The sequence below is a fragment of the Phyllopteryx taeniolatus genome, chromosome 17 (genome assembly GCF_024500385.1).
Source record: "Phyllopteryx taeniolatus isolate TA_2022b chromosome 17, UOR_Ptae_1.2, whole genome shotgun sequence".
Lineage (NCBI taxonomy): Eukaryota > Metazoa > Chordata > Actinopteri > Syngnathiformes > Syngnathidae > Phyllopteryx > Phyllopteryx taeniolatus.
In genome coordinates, this window is record NC_084518.1 from 13,453,364 (window position 1) to 13,473,138 (window position 19,775).

The following is a 19,775-nucleotide window of genomic DNA, read 5'->3' on the forward strand; positions in this document are numbered from 1 at the left end:
TGTCAGATCTGCTCTGAGTGGCTGCATCAGCCCACACCAACACATGCAGTCGCTTTGCGGCCGGCTGCCACTGCCATAACCAAGCGTCATCTTCAAATGAGCTCTGATCTCCCTCTCACAAATTTCGCTATTCCAACGTCTGCTGTCAAAATTTAACAGATACTGGTGGGTTATAATGAACCGGCTATACTGTCGTCTGAACCGCAAACCGCCAATCAAATAACCAGCCCTACCACATTGAGCAAAGATTTTCTTACCCAACCATCTAGTGCATCAAAATGGTGTGGATTGAATTCAATCCCTAATTGCGGCTCAGTCTTCCTTTGAAGTATATTATGGTGTTTTAGGGTCAGTGGGTCTACAGAAGAGTTAGAGAGGACTTTAATTGCCTTTAAATGTACCCAACCAAATACTCCCAAGTGTTGTGTCAGCTCTAGCTTTGTTATTGTACTCACCCCCCTCTTTCAGTTGTTGTTTGTTATCTGTTTTGTATGCAAAGCGTCTTTGAGTGTCTAGACAAGCGCTATATAAATTCTATATTATTATTATTATTATTATTGTAAACTTGAAAAACTAAACCTTTACTGAATAAAAAAAAAAAAGTTTCATAAATTGCCTTGTCTTTACATACAGCATTTATTTCAAACCATCTGTGTCCAATATCCAATAATTAAGCTTGTCAACAAATGCAGCTTGTCAACGCTGTCCGTTTACAATTTTGTGTTAAAAGGATAATCACACTTTACAGTTCTAGTGGACTGGCGGGTGCATACTGTACGATCATCCATTAGGGAGCGGCATAAAAATTGTTTAATTGATCATTTAATAATTATGTCAGTGTCAACCCTAACCCTAACCTGCAGACTTTCAGGTCGCAGCATTCTGCACAGCATAACACTGGAAATCAAATAGGAGTTCAGAATATCCATCACTTTTCATAGAAAATATTTAATAAAAAATAAAAGTTAATCCATAAATTGATATAGATCACGTAAATTTAGTCGCATCAAATGCCCTCCCTACTTTCTATCCATCCATCCATCCATCCATCCATCCATCCATCATCTGAGCCGCGTATCCTCACAAGGGTCGCGGGAGAGCTGGAGCCTATCCCAGCTATCTTCGGGCAGGAGGCAGGGTACACCCTGAACTGGTTCCCAGCCAATCGCAAGGCACATATAAACAAACAACGATTCACACTCACATTCACACCTACGGGCAATTTAGAGTCTTCAATTAACCTATCATGCATGTTTTTCGGGATGTGGTAGGAAACCGTCATAAATGTGCATTTCTTATGTAAGATGAGCCAATTCGAAAGCAAATACTTGAGGGCAGATTGAACTAGACATATATAGTAGAAGCATTCCATCCATCCATCCATCCATCCAAACCACATACCCTCATTAGGGTCGCAGGTGTGCTGGAGCCTATGCGATTGGCTGGCGACTAGTCCGGGGTATGTGAGGGTATGTGGTTTGGATGGATCGATGGATGGATGGATGGAATGCTTCTACTATATATGTCTAGTTCAATCTGCCCTCAAGTATTTGCTTTCGAATTGGCTCATCTTACATAAGAAATGCACATTTATGACCATTCATGACCAGCCCGAGGTAACGTCAATATTTTGTGGACCTACATGACTAATCAATCTTATGCAATGGGGGACATAATTTTCACAGTCACTCATGGACATAAGACACAATATGTGAGAACAGAAGTCACAGAAGACACATGGTGTGTGATCATGCATAACTTTATACACTTGTGTGTCCTGCGATGCACTTGACGTGTCTGCCTGGGAGTGACATGAAAAATGGATTTGAACCTGCAACTCTTAATATATCCTGCATGTCGGCCAAGAAAGCAGCCTGTCTTAACCTGAACACTCTTAGACATTACGTTTAGGCAGCCGTACAAGTTCAATAGCACTGTATGGCAACACTGACTCACATCATCTGGTGACACTAACATGTCTTGTTTTGTCATGTCTGACATGTCCACAAATCGACAGGCTGCTTGCGTCCATGTGTCTCACTGGGCTGAGCAGATGGAAACTTAGTGTTCTGATATACTCACAATATAAGGTCCACCTATGCATAAAGAGCTGTATGAAACATTCTGAAAATAGTGTTGCATTTTAACACTGTCTGTCAAGTGTTACATTTTAAAATGCTTATTATGCAAGGTATAATTTGTAGTGCTACACAGAACTGCCCATGAATGTTGTTATATATAAAAGGGTGCTTCTGATATTGTGGTTAACTTAATTAGCTAGAGCGCCACATACAAATATCTCAGTTTACTTAAAGGAGCTATAGGGTCATAATGGTCCAAATTTCACTAACAAGTTGATTTTACATATTTTTTTCAACCAAATGAAACTGGCACTCATTTAAAATATTATCTTTTGGTGTGACGTCAGTTGCAGAAGTGGAGACCAAATTTACTGTACAGTCACTGTGGAAAAGGAATGTACTACTGTATACTATAAAGTGGCAGTATGTAGTCATATTTTATATTATTGTCACTGTTGAGCAGAATCCCCCCCATCTCCAAAATGAAAACTTTTCAGGAAATTGAAAAAACAAAACAACACAACAACAAAAAAAACACAACTTGAGACACTGCATAGGTGTGGAAAAAGGACTATACTACAGTATACTATAAAGTGGCACTATTTAGTCATAGTTTATATATTATCATGATCATTTGTAAGTCAAGAACTATAAAATAAGTGCCAATGTTGACAGCATTAGAAAGTCCCTATATTATTAATTGTTTTCATAACTTTAGTGATTAAACAGAACTTTTGCATAATAAGCCAAACATAGTTGAACTTATAGAGGGGTGTTGTTAGCATGATGTATTTTTTTTTTTCAATACGTTCCTTAATTTCTCAGTCAGTAATGCATTAATATGTGCAAGTTTAATAAGTTTCCTCGGTACAGTAACTGAAAGTAGTTTCTCAGGTATCTGATGTACTACAGTATCTCATGCAGCATTCATCTAAAATATTTATGGGGCAAGTTCGCCCTAAAAGTGCATCTCTACATGGGAGTAGGGAGGCAAAGACCTGCACCATTCCCCATCACGGCGACCTCTTGGGGCTCACGCATGGCGGCACAAGAAGAGGAATAAAGTGCATGTTGCAGAGGGCATAAGTCAGGAGTTTAGCTTTTATTAAATAATACTGTTCTCTGACATTGCCAAAATCCTCTTTTTACAATGTGCTCCCATTTGATCATGCTGTACAGTAAATACAAACCTATATATACAGATGTGGGAATGCTATGTATCAGGGTGTTCGGTCCCTGTACGACCGGAGTCAGAGTTTGGTCCGCATATCCGGCAGCAAGTCAGACTCGTTTCCGGTGAGGGTTGGACTCCGCCAAGGCTGCCCTTTGTCATCGATTCTGTTCATAACTTTTCTGGAGAGAATTTCTAGGCGCAGCCGAGGAATAGAGGGGGTCCGGTTTGGTGGCCTCAGTATTGCATCTCTGCTTTTTGCAGATGATGTGGTTCTGCTGGCTTCATCAAGCCGTGACCTCCAACTCTCAATGGAGCAGTTCGCAGCCGAGTGTGAAGCGGCTGGGATGAGAATCAGCACCTCCAAATCTGAGACCATGGTCCTCAGTCGGAAAAGAGTGGCGTGCCCTCTCCAAGTCGGGAATGAGATCCTGCCCCAAGTGGAGGAGTTCAAGTATCTTGGGGTCTTGTTCACGAGTGAGGGAAGAATGGAACGGGAGATCGTCAGGCCAATCGGTGCAGCGTCTGCAGTGATGCGGACTTTGTATCGATCCGTTGTGGTAAAGAAGGAGCTAAGCCGAAAGGCGAAGCTCTCGATTTACCGGTCGATCTACGTTCCTACCCTCACATATGGTCACGAGCTGTGGGTCTGCAGATATGCAGATCCCGGATACAAATGGCCGAAATGAGTTTCCTCCGCAGGGTGTCCGGGCTATCCCTTAGACATAGGGTGAGAAGCTCGGTCATCCAGGAGGATCTCAGAGTAAAGCCAGTGCTCCTTCACATCGAGAGGAGCCAGATGAGGTGGCTGGGGCATCTGATTTGGATGCCTCCTGGACGCCTCCCTGGTGAGGTGTTCCGGTCACGTCCCACCGGGAGGAGACCCCGGGGACGACCCAGGACACGCTGGAGAGACTACATCTTTCGGCTGGCCTGGGAACGCCTCGGGATCCCACCAGAAGAGATGGACAAAGTGGCTGGGGAGAGGGAAGTCTGGGCGTCCCTGCTAAAGCTACTTCCCCCGCGACCCGACCTCGGATAAGCGGTAGAAAATGGATGGATGGATGGATGGATGGAATGCTATTTACTTTAACATGGTTGCTTAAGTAAGTGTAATTACTCATCTTAACAATCGTTGTGCTTTTTCTTGCAGTTAAACCCACAGTGATCCACACTGACATGTTTGTCAACAGCATTGGTCCAGTGAATGCCATCAATATGGTAAGTAACCTCGAATGTGCTGTTAATGTCAGTGCTGTGATTGAACTGTCTAATCTGGTGTTTAGAAAGAATATCAATTACTTAATGTGTGTTCAACTTGTCTCCGCCTTGGGGAGGCGAGAGCCTAATTTCTGGTCTCTATGCAGCTGGCAGGCATTCAATGTGTTGATCCAGCACACCTTAGTATCACAGCTGCTGGCTTTCATGGCTTTTATTCTCATCTTTATGCCACGCAACGACACAGCTTCGGTGTCGCTCAGCGGCTGAAACAGCTGCAGCAGCCTTTGCACCATAAACTACAGTATTTAGTGAGTCTCACTGCAACCAGCTTATAACACCTCATCTGGACAGAGCTGGCTGCCGATTATTAAATAGCATAGTCGCAAAAGGTGTTCATGGATCGTTTGGTAAATTACCAATCATTTCAATCAATATTTTGGAAAAAAATTCCTTAATTTTGAGATGATAACCCACGAAACAAATGCGTATTGTGCTTGACTGACCATAAGTATTGACATCAAGCAGAGCACAGCTGCTTTAACCAAGGTTGAACTGTTAACAATAGCACTGTATTTTTGTTGGTTAGTCTGTCCATGGTTAATGCAACTGTTAATGCAGCCCTATGGGGGGCACAAGTCAGTGCAAACTGTAGGCCGGTCCCAAGCCCGGATAAATGCAGAGGGTTGCGTCAGGAAAGGCAGTAAGGCTAGAAGTTTAGGGGCAGGGTTTAAATTATTTTACCATGGTGTAGATGGGAAGAGAAATGGAGTCGGGGTTATTTTAAAATAAGAGTTGGCTAAGAATGTCTTGGAGGTGAAAAGAGTATCAGATCGAGTGATGAGGCTGAAACTTGAAATTGAGGGTGTTATGTGTAATGTGAATGGTGGCTATGCCCCACAGGTAGGATGCGACATAGAGGTGAAAGAGAAATTCTGGAAGGAGCTAGACGAAGTAGTTCTGAGCATCCCAGACAGAGAGAGAGTCGTAATTGGTGCAGATTGTAATGGACATGTTGGTGAAGATAATAAGGGTGATGAAGAAGTGATGGGTAAGTACGGTATCCAGGAAAGGAACTTGGAGGGACAGATGGTGGTAGACTTTGCAACAAGGATGCAAATGGCTGGAGTGAACACTTTTTTCCAGAAGAGGCACGAACATAGGGTGACCTACAAGAGCGGAGGTAGAAGCACGCAGGTGGATTACATCTTGTGCAGACAATGTAATCTGAAGGAGGTTACCAACCTACCAAGGTAGTGGTAGGGGAGAGTGTGGCTACACAGCATAGGGTGGTGGTGTGTAAGATGACTCTGGTGGTGGGGAGGAATATTAGGAAGACAAAGGCAGAGAAGAGAACCATGTGGTGGAAGCTGAGACAGGACGAGTGTTGTGCAGCTTTTCGGGAAGAGGTGAGACAGGCTCTCGGTGGACGGGAGGAGCTTCCAGAAGACTGGACCACTGCAGCCAAGGTGATCAGAGAGGCAGGCAGGAGAGTACTTGGTGTATATTCTGGCAGGAAAGGAGAGAAGGAGACTTGGTGGTGGAACCTCACAGTACAGGAAATCATACAAGGAAAAAGGTTAGCTAAGAAGAAGTGGGACACTGAGAGGACCGAGGAGAGGCGAAAGGAATACATATAGATGCGACACAGGGCAAAAGTAGAGGTGGCAAAGGCCAAACAAGAGGCATATGATGACATGTATGGCAGGTTGGACACTGAAGAAGGAGAAAGGATCTATACAGGCTGGCCAGACAGAGGGATAGAGATGAGAATGATGTGCAGCAGGTTAGGGTGATTAAGGATAGAGATGGAACTATGTTGAGTGGTCCCAGCAGTGTGCTAGCTAGATGGAAAGAATACTTCGAGGAGTTGATGAATGAGCAAAATGAGAGAGAAGGGAGAGTGGAAGAGGCAAGTGTGGTGGACCAGGAAGTGGCAATGATTAGTAAGGGGGAAGTTAGAAACGCATTAAAGAGGATGAAAAATGGAAAGGGAGTTGGTCCTGATGACATTCCTGTGGAGGTATGGAAGCATCTAGGAGAGGTGGCTGTGGAGTTTTTGACCAGCTTGTTCAATAGAATTCTAGCGCGTGAGAAGATGCCTGAGGAATGGAGGAAAAGTGTACTCGTGCCCATTTTTAAGAACAAAGGTGATGTGCAGAGCTGTGGCAACTATCGAGGAATAAAGTTGATGAGCCACAAAATGAAGTTATGGGAAAGAGTAGTGGAGGCTAGACTCAGGACAGAAGTGAGTATTTGCGAGCAACAGTATGGTTTCATGCCTAGAAAGAGTACCACAGATGCATTATTTGCCTTGAGGATGTTGATGGAAAAGTACAGAGAAGGTCAGAAGGAACTACATTGTGTCTTTGTAGATCTAGAGAATGCCTATGACAAGAGTACCCAGAGAGGAACTGTGGTACTGCATGCGGAAGTCTAGAGTGGCAGAGAAGTATGTTAGAATAATACAGGACATGTACAAGGGCAGCAGAACAGCGGTGAGGTGTGCTGTAGGTGTGACAGACGAATTTAAGGTGGAGGTGGGACTGCATCAGGGATCAGCCCTGAGCCCCTTGAGGGTGAGGCTACAGGGAGAAGAGATAGCAAGGGTGGAGGACTTTAAATACTTGGGGTCAACTGTCGAGAGGAATGGTGAGTGTGGTCAGGAAGTGAAGAAACGGGTCCAAGCAGGTTGGAACGGGTGGAGGAAGGTGTCAGATGTGTTATGTGACAGAAGAGTCTCTGCTAGGATGAAGGGCAAAGTTTATAAAACAGTGGTGAGGCCAGCCATGATGTACGGATTAGAGACAGTGGCACTGAAGAGACAACAGGAAGCAGAGTTGGAGGTGGCGGAAATGAAGATGTTGAGGTTCGCTCTCGGAGTGACCAGGTTGGATAAAATTAGAAATGAGCTCATCAGAGGGACAGCCAAGGTTTGATGTTTTGGAGACAAAGTTAGAAAGATCAGACTTTGATGGTTTGGACACGTCTAGAGGAGAAATAGTGAGTATATTGGTAAAAGGATGATGAGATTGGAGCTGCCAGGCAAGAGAGCTAGAGGAAGACCAAAGAGAAGGTTGATGGATGTCGTGAGGGAAGACATGATGGCAGTTGGTGTTCGAGAGGAGGATGCAAGAGATAGGCTTACATGGAAAAGGATGACGCGCTGTGGCGACCCCTAACGGGACAAGCCAAAAGGAAAAGAAGTCTGTCCATGGTTCTAGGATGATGTAAGTAAGCGGGAGTCTTTTTTTGATTGTACAATTGGATGGATATGTCATGAACATGGTTAGGGCGACGGCGAGGAACGCAAGGCAAGAACATGGTGGACCCAATTGCAGGGAAGCAGGGAGGCAAGGCAGGAGTGCGGGAATCTCAAAATAATAATATTTAATCACAATGATAAAACAACTGGCGACTATGACAAAAACAACTGGCGACTATGACATGGCAAGACGTGACAACGACAATGAACCGACAAGGACTGAAAGAACCCAGGGAACTAAATACAAACAAATTGACGAGACAACGAGGAACACCTGGAAGACACGAGTGGCTGGAGAGAGCTGATTGGTCGACACAAAATAGACGAGAACAGGTGGACACAACAACCTAATGAGCACACGACAAACATGGAACACAGGAAAACATGGAACAAAACTAAACACAACCCAAACCAAAACACAGACCATGACAGTACCCCCCCTCTAAAAGAACGGATCCCAGACGTTCCCCAAACAACAACCAAAAAGTCATCAACCCAGGGTGGGCGGAAGGGGGCCTGGAGGAGGGTACAGAGTCCACCCCTCAGGTCAATCTGGTGGCCATCCAGGCCACCCGAGGTGAGGTGCTTGGCTGAGCGGTTCAGGAGGTCGTCCAGGACGCCAAGCACCGGGGTCTTTACAGGGCCATTAAGGGCCACGGTGCCGAACCCAATGGTAAAGCAGGGGCCAGGCAATAGGGTTGGGTGGCGGCCGCTGGACGAGCGCCGCCGGAGCGTGGTCGGGTGGCGGCTGCTGGACGAGCGCCGCCGGAGCATGGTCGGGTGGCGGCCGCTGGACGAGCGCCGCCGGAACGTGGTCGGTTGGCGGCCGCTGGACGAGCGCCGCCGGAGCAAGGTCGGGTGGCGGCCGCTGGACGAGCGCCGCCGGAGCAAGGACGGGTGGCGGCCGCGGGACGAGTGCCGCCGGAGCAACGACGGGTGGCGGCCGCTGGATGAGCACCGCCGGAGCAAGGACGGGTGGCGGCCGCTGGACGAGCGCCGCCGGAACATGGTCGGATGGCGGCCGCTGGACGAGCGCCGCCGGAGCAAGGACGGGTGGCGGCCGCTGGACGAGCGCCGCCGGAGCAAGGATGGGTGGCGGCCGCTGGACGAGCGCCGCCGGAGCAGGGTCGGGTGGCGGCCGCTGGACGAGCGCCGCCGGAGCAAGGACGGGTGGCGGCCGCTGGACGAGCGCCGCCGGAGCAGGGTCAGGTGGCGGCCGCTGGATGAGCGCCGCCGGAGCAAGGACGAGTGGCGGGCGCTGGACGAGCGCCGCCGGAGCGTGGTCGGGTGGCGGCCGCTGGACGAGCGCCGCCGGAGCGTGGTCGGGTGGCGGCCGCTGGACGAGCGCCGTTGGAGCAGGGTCAGGTGGCGGCCGCTGGACGAGCGCCGCCGGAGCAGGGTCAGGTGGCGGCCGCTGGACGAGCGCCGCCGGAGCAGGGTCTGGTGGCGGCCGCTGGACGAGCGCCGCCGGAGCAAGGACGGGTGGCGGCCGCTGGACGAGCGCCGCCGGAGCAAGGACGGGTGGCGGCCGCTGGACGAGCGCCGCCGGAGCAGGGTCGGGTGGCGGCCGCTGGACGAGCGCCGCCGGAGCAAGGACGGTTGGCGGCCGCTGGACGAGCGCCGCCGGAGCAAGGACGGGTGGCGGCCGCTGGACGAGCGCCGCCGGAGCAAGGACGGGTGGCGGCCGCTGGACGAGCGCCGGCGGAGCAGGGTCAGGTGGCGGCCGCTGGACGAGCGCCGCCGGAGCAAGGACGGGTGGCGGCCGCTGGAAGAGCGCCGCCGGAGCAAGGACGGGTGGCAGCCGCTGGACGAGCGCCGTTGGAGCAGGGTCAGGTGGCGGCCGCTGGACGAGCGCCGCCGGAGCAGGGTCAGGTGGCGGCCGCTGGACGAGCGCCGCCGGAGCAGGGTCAGGTGGCGGCCGCTGGACGAGCGCCGCCGGAGCAAGGACGAGTGGCGGCCGCTGGACGAGCGCCGCCGGAGTAAGGACGGGTGGCGGCCGCTGGACGAGCGCAGCTGCCGAGGAGCCGGAACGGGAGCCTGGCGCAGCTGCCGATTAGCCGGAACGGGAGCTGCAGTCGCTTCCTCAGCCTGCCGCCATTGAGGTGTGGGAGTAGAGGGTACGGGAGTGGAAGAGTGCACAAGGTCTCGGGAAGGTGAACTAGGAAAAATGGCTGGTACTGAACATGGCTTGGGGGCAGTTTTGACTAGACGTGACTTAATTGGAGCCGTGGAACAACGTGTGGGAACAGGTGAAAAATCAAGTGATTTGTGAACAGGGGGGAAAAAAACGAGGGGGCAAAATTTGACCTTTACTTGGGCGCCTCCGTTGGCCACCACGCGGCAGTCCCGGGTAGATGGCCAAACGGGTGCCCAAGAAAAGGTCCGAGGGAAAGGATTTGGACTCACTGGGGTTGGAAACGTGGAAACGTGACAAAAACTGACGAGGACGGGATAAACTAGGGAAGGAACCAGAAAAATCTAAATCTGTGTCAGAGTCATAATCCGACAGGAGGTTAACTAAATCAGGGCCATCTTCACAATCAGAAAAATCTGAATCTAAAGAAACGTGGATGTACAATAGTAGGGCATGGTGAATAACTAGGACAAGTGGGGGGACCCGAGGAAAAGGACAGAAAAGACTGAATGATAGGGCTTACTGGAGGAGGGTAGGTATGGATGGCAGGCTGAGGACGGTGGGAGGCAGTTTGGTGGCGTCCAGGGTGACGCCATGTTCTTCCCGCTGGGTCCTGTTCTGGTCGGTTCATTCTGTCATGAACATGGTTAGGGCAACGGCGAGGAACGCAAGGCAAGAACATGGTGGACCCAATTGCAGGGAAGCAGGGAGGCACGGCAGGAGTGCGGGAATCTCAAAATAATAATATTTAATCACAATGATAAAACAACTGGCGACTATGACAAGAACAACTGGCGACTATGACAAGAACAACTGGCGACTATGACATGGCAAGACGTGACAACGACAATGAACCGACAAGGACTGAAAGAACCCAGGGAACTAAATACAAACAAATTGACGAGACAACGAGGAACACCTGGACAAGACACGAGTGGCTGGAGAGAGCTGATTGGTCGACACAAAATAGACGAGAACAGGTGGACACAACAACCTAATGAGCACACGACAAACATGGAACACAGGAAAACATGGAACAAAACTAAACACAACCCAAACCAAAACACAGACCATGACAGGATATGGATATCTGTACTGTGAAGGGGGCACTTAGACACCACCCCCACCCTCAATCGTTCTGTACCAGCCAGTGGGATGATGTAAAAAAAAAAAAAAAAAAAAAGATTTAAAAATAATAATAATAATGCATTCAATTAATTTGATGCTCGCTGTTGATATATTTATGAATGGATTACGTCTGACATCCATCACACATATCTGCAGAGCTCAGAATATTTCTGCCTGTGCCCCGATCATCCATCCATCTTTCGTACCGCTTATCCTCACAGGGGTCGCAAATTCACCAAAATTGCGTTAAACGAGAAGTCTACCTATTACGCTGGACTTAGACATGGCCCCAGCAGGTGTAAGTTTAGACCGACTTCCTGCCACCAAATAGTCAATGCGCCAGGCACATTTGTTGCGCCAGTACGCCAGGCTTGTTGCAGACCGATCTGCCAAATTGGCAAAGACACGCAGCGAACCTTGCACTTGCGCAAAAATAAAGATACGCCAGTTTTTGCCCTCCACTGCAGATGCGGCATCTATGAAAATCGATCTCACTGTCTCAATGGCAGCAGTCACAGTGAGGTATTGATTGGGATGGGTTGTATTATAACTTGCCATTTGTGCTCGCATCAGGGAATTTGTGTGTGTGTGTGTGTGTGTGTATGTGTGTGTGTGTGTGTGTGTGTGAGGGCACTGCGCTGAAACGAAAGGTTGATGGATTGCCTCACATTCATATGTCATCAGCCACGGGTCCTTTTGTTCACACTGTAACATGACAAATGTGGGCGCTTTGTAGGTATTGTGAAGCGCAGCGAATAGACAGATGACACGGGGGTACACATCTAAGCACTAGTGTGATGTCATAATTCTTAAATATGCAATGGGAATCTAAAAAATATGACAAAAACGCTTGCTATCTGAGGATGAGCGCTGTAAAGGATGGGAGGGTCGAAAAGAAGGCTTTGTCGACAGTAAAGCTTCCCTTCCATGATCTTAAATTTGTGAAGCTGTAGAAGTGCAGTAAGTATGTACTGGTATGCACTTTCCAATTTTTGGGTGTGAATCTGCATTGAATGTAAAGCCTTTTATATTTGCTGAAATTAATGGAAAAATGATCTGATCCAGGCGAAACCTAGTTTGCCAGGACTTCTGACCCTTTTTTTCAAATGTTCAAAAAGGATGCGATTTGTCATAGAGATGGGCATAAGGATCTGTTAAAATGATTGTGCAACTGATGAGTGCCGTAATTTCTCGTGTATAACCTATGTAAAATATGTTTTTACAATGCATGATTTTGCTTCTACCTATATGATCAAAGGATGAAGTATTATCTGTTTTCTTAGTTTTTTCAAAGAAATATTCTGAAGACGTAATACTTTTTTTAATTTTATCGCTCTTATTTTGAAATTCACAGCCCTACTTTTATTTAGTAAATGAGAAAACACACAGTTGTGCTCATATGTTTGATTACCCAGGCAGAATTTGTAAGATTAGTACAATTCTTTAAAGAAAACATGAAGGGCCAGGGGTCACACATTTAATTTTATTTTAATGGGATTCAAATTAAACTGTCAAGCATTTAAGAAAAGCATTGTCATTGAACAAAACATAATCCTGAAGAAATTAATGGTTGCTGTTAAGTCAGTCGTATTTAAAAACAAAACAAAACTGTGTTTCACAAATTCTGCCAGGGTATGTAAACTTATGAGCACAACTGTACATATATGCAGTAATAAGTACCCCTGTCATATTGGAATGAAAGTGAAGGCTTACACCTTTTTCATAACCTCTAGGTGGCGGCATACATTTATAAAATGTGAAAGTTTTTCATTTTCCCCTATACCCATGTATAATACGCACTATTGACTTTTGACAATATTGAGGGGAAGAAAATGTGCATTATACACGAGAAATTAGGGTAGTCATGTCACACAGCGCTGGCGCGGTGGACGACTGGTTAGCACATCTGCCTCACAGTTCTGGGGACCGGGGTTCAAATCCCGGCCACGCCTGGGTGGAGTTTGCGTGTTCTCCCCAGGCCTGGGTGGGTTTTCTCCGGGCACTCCGGTTTCCTCCCACATCCCAAAAACATGCGTGGTAGGTTGATTGAAGCCTCTGGATTGCCCGAAGGTGTGAATGTGAGTGTGAATGGTTGTTTGTTTCTATGTGCCCTGTGATTGGCTGGCGACCGGTTCAGGGTGTACCCCGCCTCCCGCTCGAAGATAGCTGGGATGGGTTCCAGCGGCCTGCGACCCTAGTGAGGATAAGCGGTAAAAAAATGGATGGATGGATGGATGGATGTCGCAAAGCAATTAAAAGTCGCTGTAAAGTTAATTCACACATTATACATGTTCAAAGATAATCGTTGAAAATGTCCAAAGTATGTATCAATGTGGGGATATAGCGTTAAACTGTTTTTTACCATTTCTGTGTTTTTGATTTTTTTGGGTGTAGCTAAAGTGACGTAGTTGGGCGACTGGCATGAATGTCCCCTCCCCCACTATACAAGAACGTGAGCACCACTATATAAAGAAACAAAACAAATGATGGCGACCAGTTTGATCTGTGACTATAGTGACAAAACTATCTAATGAAGTGACACAATATGTTCGCTATATTTAGTTATAGTACAGCTTTAAGTGGCTAAGGTTAGATTATGCTCTACTAATACATTTTGCTGACTTGTTAATGCGAAAGAAAAACAATTAACATTGTGTTGCAGATTGAGAGGAGCAAGGTTGAGTTACAGGTAGGTCAGTGTAGGTAAAACAAAGTTGCTAGACTAAGTAGTATCCGTTTCTCAGATCAAGTTGACTGTTGAGCAAGGGCCGTGGTTTCACCACATTCAGCATACATGCCCACAGTGTTTGAGAGCAGAGAAAGAGCCTTGATTTTATTTATATTTACCATTTTTAAGCCTCATTTTACATATTTGGACACTTTTTAATTCAAATTTGGAAGGGTTGTTAACATCAGCTTTCTCTGTGGTGTTTCAAATTTATAAGACATTTAGTTTTCCTTTACAGAGACTTTAAGACAATGGAATGCACTATGAGGTGCTCTTGATTCAGTCTCAACTAATTCCTGTTCTAAGCTAAGGCCTTCATCCATGCATGTCAACTCCATCCATCCATCCAATTTCTACCGCTTATCCGAGGTCGGGTCGCGGGGGCAGTAGCTTTAGCAGGGATGCCCACACTTCCCTCTCCCCAGCCACTTCATCCAGGTCTTCCGGGGGGATCCCGAGGCTTTCCCAGGCCAGCCGAAGTATGTAGTCTCCCCAGTGTGTCCTGGGTCGTCCCCGGGGTCTCCTCCCGGGGGGACTTGTCCGGAACACCTCACCAGGGAGGCGTACGTGAGGCATCCGAATCATATGCCCCAGCCACCTCATCTGGCTCCTCTCGATGTGGAGGAGCAGCGACTCTACTCAGAGATCCTCCCGGATGCCCGAGCTTCTCACCCAATCTCTAAGGGAGAGCCCGGACACCCTGCGGAGGAAACTCATTTCGGCCGGTTGTATCCGGGATCTTGTCACAGCTCGTGACCATTGGTGAGGGTAGGAACGTAAGACCTCTTATGATGACGACAAAAAATGGACTCAGGTTTCCCTTGCCTGGACGCGGGTCACTGGGGCCCCCCTCTGGAGCCAGGCCTGGAGGTGGGGCTCGAAGGTGAGCGCCAGGTGGCCGGGCCTGCACCCATGGGGCCTGGCCGGGCACAACTCAAAAGGGTAACGTGGGTCCCCGCTCCCATGAGCTCACCACTTGTGGGAGGGGCCATAGGGGTCGGGTGCAGTGCGAGCTGGCGGTGGCCGAAAGCAGGGATCTTAGCGATCCGATCCCCGGCTACAGAAGCTGGCTCTAGGGACGTGGAATGTCACCTCTCTGGCAGGGAAGCAGCCCGAGCTGGTGTGTGAGGTCGAGAAGTTCCGACTCTATATAGTCGGACTCGCCTCCACACACAGCTTGGGCTCTGGTACCAGTCCTCTCGAAAAGGGTTGGACTCTCTTCCACTCTGGAGTTGTCCAAGGTAAGAGGCGCCGAGCAGGTGTGGGTATACTTATTGCTCCCTGGCTCGGTGCCTCTACATTAGGGTTCACCCTGGTGGACGAGAAGGTAGCCTCCCTCCGCCTTCGGGTGGGGGGACGGGTCCTGACTGTTGTTTGTGCCTATGCACCAAACAGCAGTTCAGTTATTGCAGTTCAGTAACAGCAGTGTTCTGTTATTGGACTTCTGACTTATCACGGATTGTCCATAACGAACACCATGTTCAAGCATAAGGTTATCCACACGTGCACTTGGCACCAGGACACCATAGGTCGCAGTTTGATGATCGACTTTGTGGTCGTGTCATCGGACTTGCGGCCGCATGTCTTGGACACTCGGGTGAAGAGAGGGGCGGAGCTGTCAACTGATCACCACCTGGTGGTGAGTTGGCTCCGATGGTGGGGGAAGATACCGGTCCGTCGTGGCATGCCCAAACGTATTGTGAGGGTCTGCTGGGAATGTCTGGCGGAATCCCCTGTCAGAAGGAGTTTCAACTCCCACCTCCGACAGAACTTTGCTCATGTTCCGGGGGAGGCGGGGGACACCGAGTCCGAGTGGACCATGTTCCGCGCCTCCATTGCACACAAGTGCCCCGTTTTTCTCCTGCTGTACTTTACTTGAAACCTCAGGGCTCAACCAGTCCAAGTAACTAAATAAGTAAGAAAAGATCGATGGTTCCATCTCAATAGCTGCCTCCACTTTTATTCCCCCATTACGCCCAGGCTTCTGTCATCTGGGTTTTCAGTGATCTCATGTCTTTACATGCTTAGCCTGCTCTCAAAAGGACTGAAGGCAAGACACTAGATTTTGGTCTAGCTCGTAATGAGGTTTGATAATACTTGAGCCAAAAAATGAGAGGCATTAGTTGATCATTGGCCCATTCATTTTAAGGTTGAGTGAGTCAAAATGTTCTTTTTCAGCAGTGGGGATTAAAAAAAATCCATTGATTTGAGCACACTTATTCTTGGGTCTAAGAAAAAAAAAAAAGACTGACTGATAACTCACAAAAATCCACCATCAAGAAATTCCAGGCAAATTAAAGATACCTTAAGTATCCAGAAGTCAAGCTACTACTTTTTGAGACAATCTACCATTTTGTTTTGTTGTCACCAGGAATACACCATCGACATCTTTTTTGCCCAGACCTGGTACGACAGAAGGCTAAAATTCAACAGTACAATGAAGGTTCTGCGTCTCAACAGCAACATGGTCGGAAAGATCTGGATCCCAGACACGTTTTTCCGCAACTCGAAGAAGGCCGACGCCCACTGGATCACTACACCCAATCGCATGCTTCGGATCTGGAATGACGGGCGAATTCTCTACACGCTCAGGTAGGAAGTCACGGGTGATCATGGTGAGTTATTAGGTGATCGTAGTGACTTATTAGCTATGTATCATCTCATTTAGATCAATATATGATTAAAATGATTGTTATGGTGTCAAAAATTCTTATCTTAAATACTAGCATCATGTCATCAAATTAGAACATCCATCCATTTTCTGAGCCGCTTCTCCTCACAAGGGTCGTGGGCGTGCTGGAGCCTATCCCAGCTATCATCGGGCAGGAGGCTGGGTACACCTGAACTGGTTGCCAGCCAATCGCAGCAAATTAGAACAGTGCTTTGAAAAAAATGATGTGATGTTGATTGAGCGTATTATCACTTTTCATAAATGCATCAGATGCTTTCTATCAACACCACAATACATCTTGGGAGATAAAAACAAAAACTAAAGTCCATCCGACTCAATGAAGTCGTGATGGATGTTCCTCTATGCAGAACACTGGCTCGCCACTTCATTAATTTGGAGTAACTCGTAATGCAAGCGCTAGTTAATTAGGATGACCGACAATGATACATGACAATAGTGTCTGTGCGGATAGGCAAAGTCACTTAAAGTCATTCCCTTATTAACGGTAAGTTTAATGACTTTAATGACTTCAAAGTCCCTCAAGTGTGAAAAGTGGCAACAAGACGCGTGTGCTGCGGTGAAAATAAACATCATTTTGTTTTTGACAAACAGCAGCTTTGACATCTGTACTGCTGTGAGAGTGTTTTTTTTAAATTTATTTTATTTTATTTATTTTTTGTTAACCAAATTCGTGTTGTGTCTGCAGGTTGACCATCGATGCCGAATGCCAGCTGAAATTGAACAACTTTCCAATGGACGAGCACTCATGTCCCCTGGAGTTTTCAAGCTGTAAGTGTGGACATATAGTAGCCTGGTCGTTGGTCTAATGACTACTTCTCAAATACATTAGGAATGTAAAAGCACTACACAGTATAAGCATCTCAGCAGTGACTATGCAACAGCTAAATGAAAGGCTCAAGGAGTGGTATTGTCCAGTGTTTTATAGTTAGGAGGCTACTTACTAGTTTATTGAAGATGACATTAGGAACTGAGGGCCATTTTGATTTTGAGCTGGATTCATAAAATAGTGACTAAAGCAAGTGGCAATACATTCTGCAAACTGAATACTTAGTAATAGTCTAGTTCTGCATCAAAATAATCAATAGACTGGTTTACATAGAGCATTGTATTCCAGTTAGAAATGGGTTAAAAGCCCAAACCGAATGAAAATGCTCAATATAAAGACCATAGTCGGAATAAACAGGCTAAATCCGAAATTCGGTTTCAAAGGGGTGTAATATTCCTTTTCCCAAAAGGATCCAAAGTCATGTATACTGTTTAATTGGAACAGCCAGGCTGTATCCAGTCTGCACATGCTCTGTCTTGACTTAAATGTGCAGGGACATCGTCATTTACGCACTTGCAAATAGATCTTCAATTGGAATGATTTCAATTAGAATGACAAAAAATTCTGCAGGTAAACCCGGCCAATGTATTTTTCCTTGGGCTATGTGCCATACCGCCATGGATTTAACGTAATCCAGTTAACCAACCCGCCTAATAGCAAATAATCTATAATTTAAAAGTTACAACACTGTCAATGCATCCAGTTGTTAAAATGCAGATTTCATTGTAAAATTTTAAGTTCATCCATGTGGAGCTGCAGCTTCGAAGTGATCACTAGTTAGTAGGGATGGACATGTGATTAAATTTCCATGATTTACTAGAAAGAAAATTATCAAAACAAAATTAATTGATTACAGTGGACGACTGGTTAGTACATCTGCCTCACATTTCTGAGTCCCCAGGTTCAAATCCGGCCTCGCCTATGTGGAGTTTGCATGTTCTCCCCATGCCTGCGTGGGTTTTCTCCGGGTACTCCGGTTTCCTCACACATCCCAAAAACATAATATGGTAGGTTAATTGAGGACTCTAAATTGCCCATAGGTGTGAATGTGAGTGTGAATGGTTGTTTGTTTTTATGCGATTGGCTGGGGACCAGTTCAGGCTATACCCCGCCTCTCGCCCAAAGAAAGCTGGGATAGGCTCCAGCATGTCCGTGACCTGAGTGAGGATAAGCGGTACGGAACATGAATGAATGAATTAATTGATTAAATTATGTCTCTTGGAATGTTCTGAATTCATGTTTGCTTCCCAGTGTCATATTAGCCAAATAAAGTTGCCCGGAGGAATTGCTATAGCGTGAACGAAGCAATTGATCAAATGGTACGCTCAGTTGATCGAGTTTGTATCCATTCCTACTCGTTCATATGAGTATTTGCAGACTATTTCACTATTGCTATTATTTTCTCAGGAATTTAGAATCACCATGTATTCTGACTGCTGAATGCTGTCTGTTAAACATTAAAGTCATGGCCTTCGCCGCTGTGTTGGCGAGCGGTAAAATGATTGAATTAAACATGAAAATCCAAAACAAAAGGAAACGATAATAAAGATACATTATTTCTTGGAAATATATATTTTTTTGAGCAATTAAGTCAAATTTTATAATATCCCACGGCACACCTGAAGAACGTTCAAGGCACACTAATGTGCACACTGGTTGAGAATCCCTGGTCTGAACACTATCAAAAGCATTGACCTACATTTGAAAACAAAAGTCTAATATTTGTTCCACAGAACTGTATTAGTTCACTCCCAACAGTTTGTTCTCTTCATTGTTTTTCTTGCCTGCAGAGCTTGTGTCCAATCAGATTTCAGCCCCTATGTGCTGGCATGTGATGGTTCCTTCAGAATCAGTAGTGCTGTTTGATGTAACTGAAACTAGCAGTGAGACTCTTTCTTTAACCAAACAGATTTAAAATTTGTCCTCACAGGGCTGGCAGGCCGTCGAAGACGTCCATCCTCTGATTGGTTGGTCAGATTAAAACAGCCAGCTCTGACTAGCAATAAATTATTTTTTTTTTTAATGTTTGTGTCCTGTTATTACAACCCCAATTCCAATGAAGTTGTGTTAAACATAAATAAAGACAGAAACAGAATACAATGATTTGCAAATCATGTACCACCTATATTTAATTGAATACACTACAAAGACAAGATATTTAATGTTCAAACTGATACACTTTATTGTTTTTCGCAAATAATCATTAACTTAGAATTTTGCAACACGTTCCAAAAAAGTTGGGATAGGTGGCAAAAAAGACTGAGAAAGTTAAGGAATGCTCATCAAACACCTGTTTGGAACATCCCACAGGTGAACAGGCTAATTGGTAACAGGTGGGTGCCATGATTGGGTATAAAAGGAGCTTCCCTGAATTGCTCAGTCATTCACAAGCAAAGATGAGGCGAGGTTCATCATCTATGGTCCATAATATCATCAAAAGGTTCAGAGAATCTGGAGAAATCACTGCATCTAAGCGGCAAGGCCGAAAACCAACATTGAATGCCCGTGACCTTCGATCCCTCAGCCGGCACT

At 46.6% G+C, this 19,775-nt stretch overlaps 1 protein-coding gene across 7 annotated transcripts in view; it reads left to right on the plus strand.

The window, feature by feature from the left end:
• The window catches only part of gabrg2 (gamma-aminobutyric acid type A receptor subunit gamma2), a 95,130-nt gene that overhangs the window by 24,099 nt on the left and 51,256 nt on the right, over positions 1-19,775 (plus strand). For all 7 annotated transcript variants that reach the window (XR_009785140.1, XM_061751593.1, XM_061751594.1 and 4 more), the window contains exons 3-5: positions 4,406-4,473; positions 16,097-16,317; positions 17,103-17,185. Coding sequence is in view for 6 of the 7 variants with exons in the window: in XM_061751593.1 (XP_061607577.1) it covers positions 4,406-4,473; positions 16,097-16,317; positions 17,103-17,185 (372 nt within the window). In the remaining variant the exon portion in view is untranslated. The remainder of the gene's footprint in view (positions 1-4,405; positions 4,474-16,096; positions 16,318-17,102; positions 17,186-19,775) is intronic.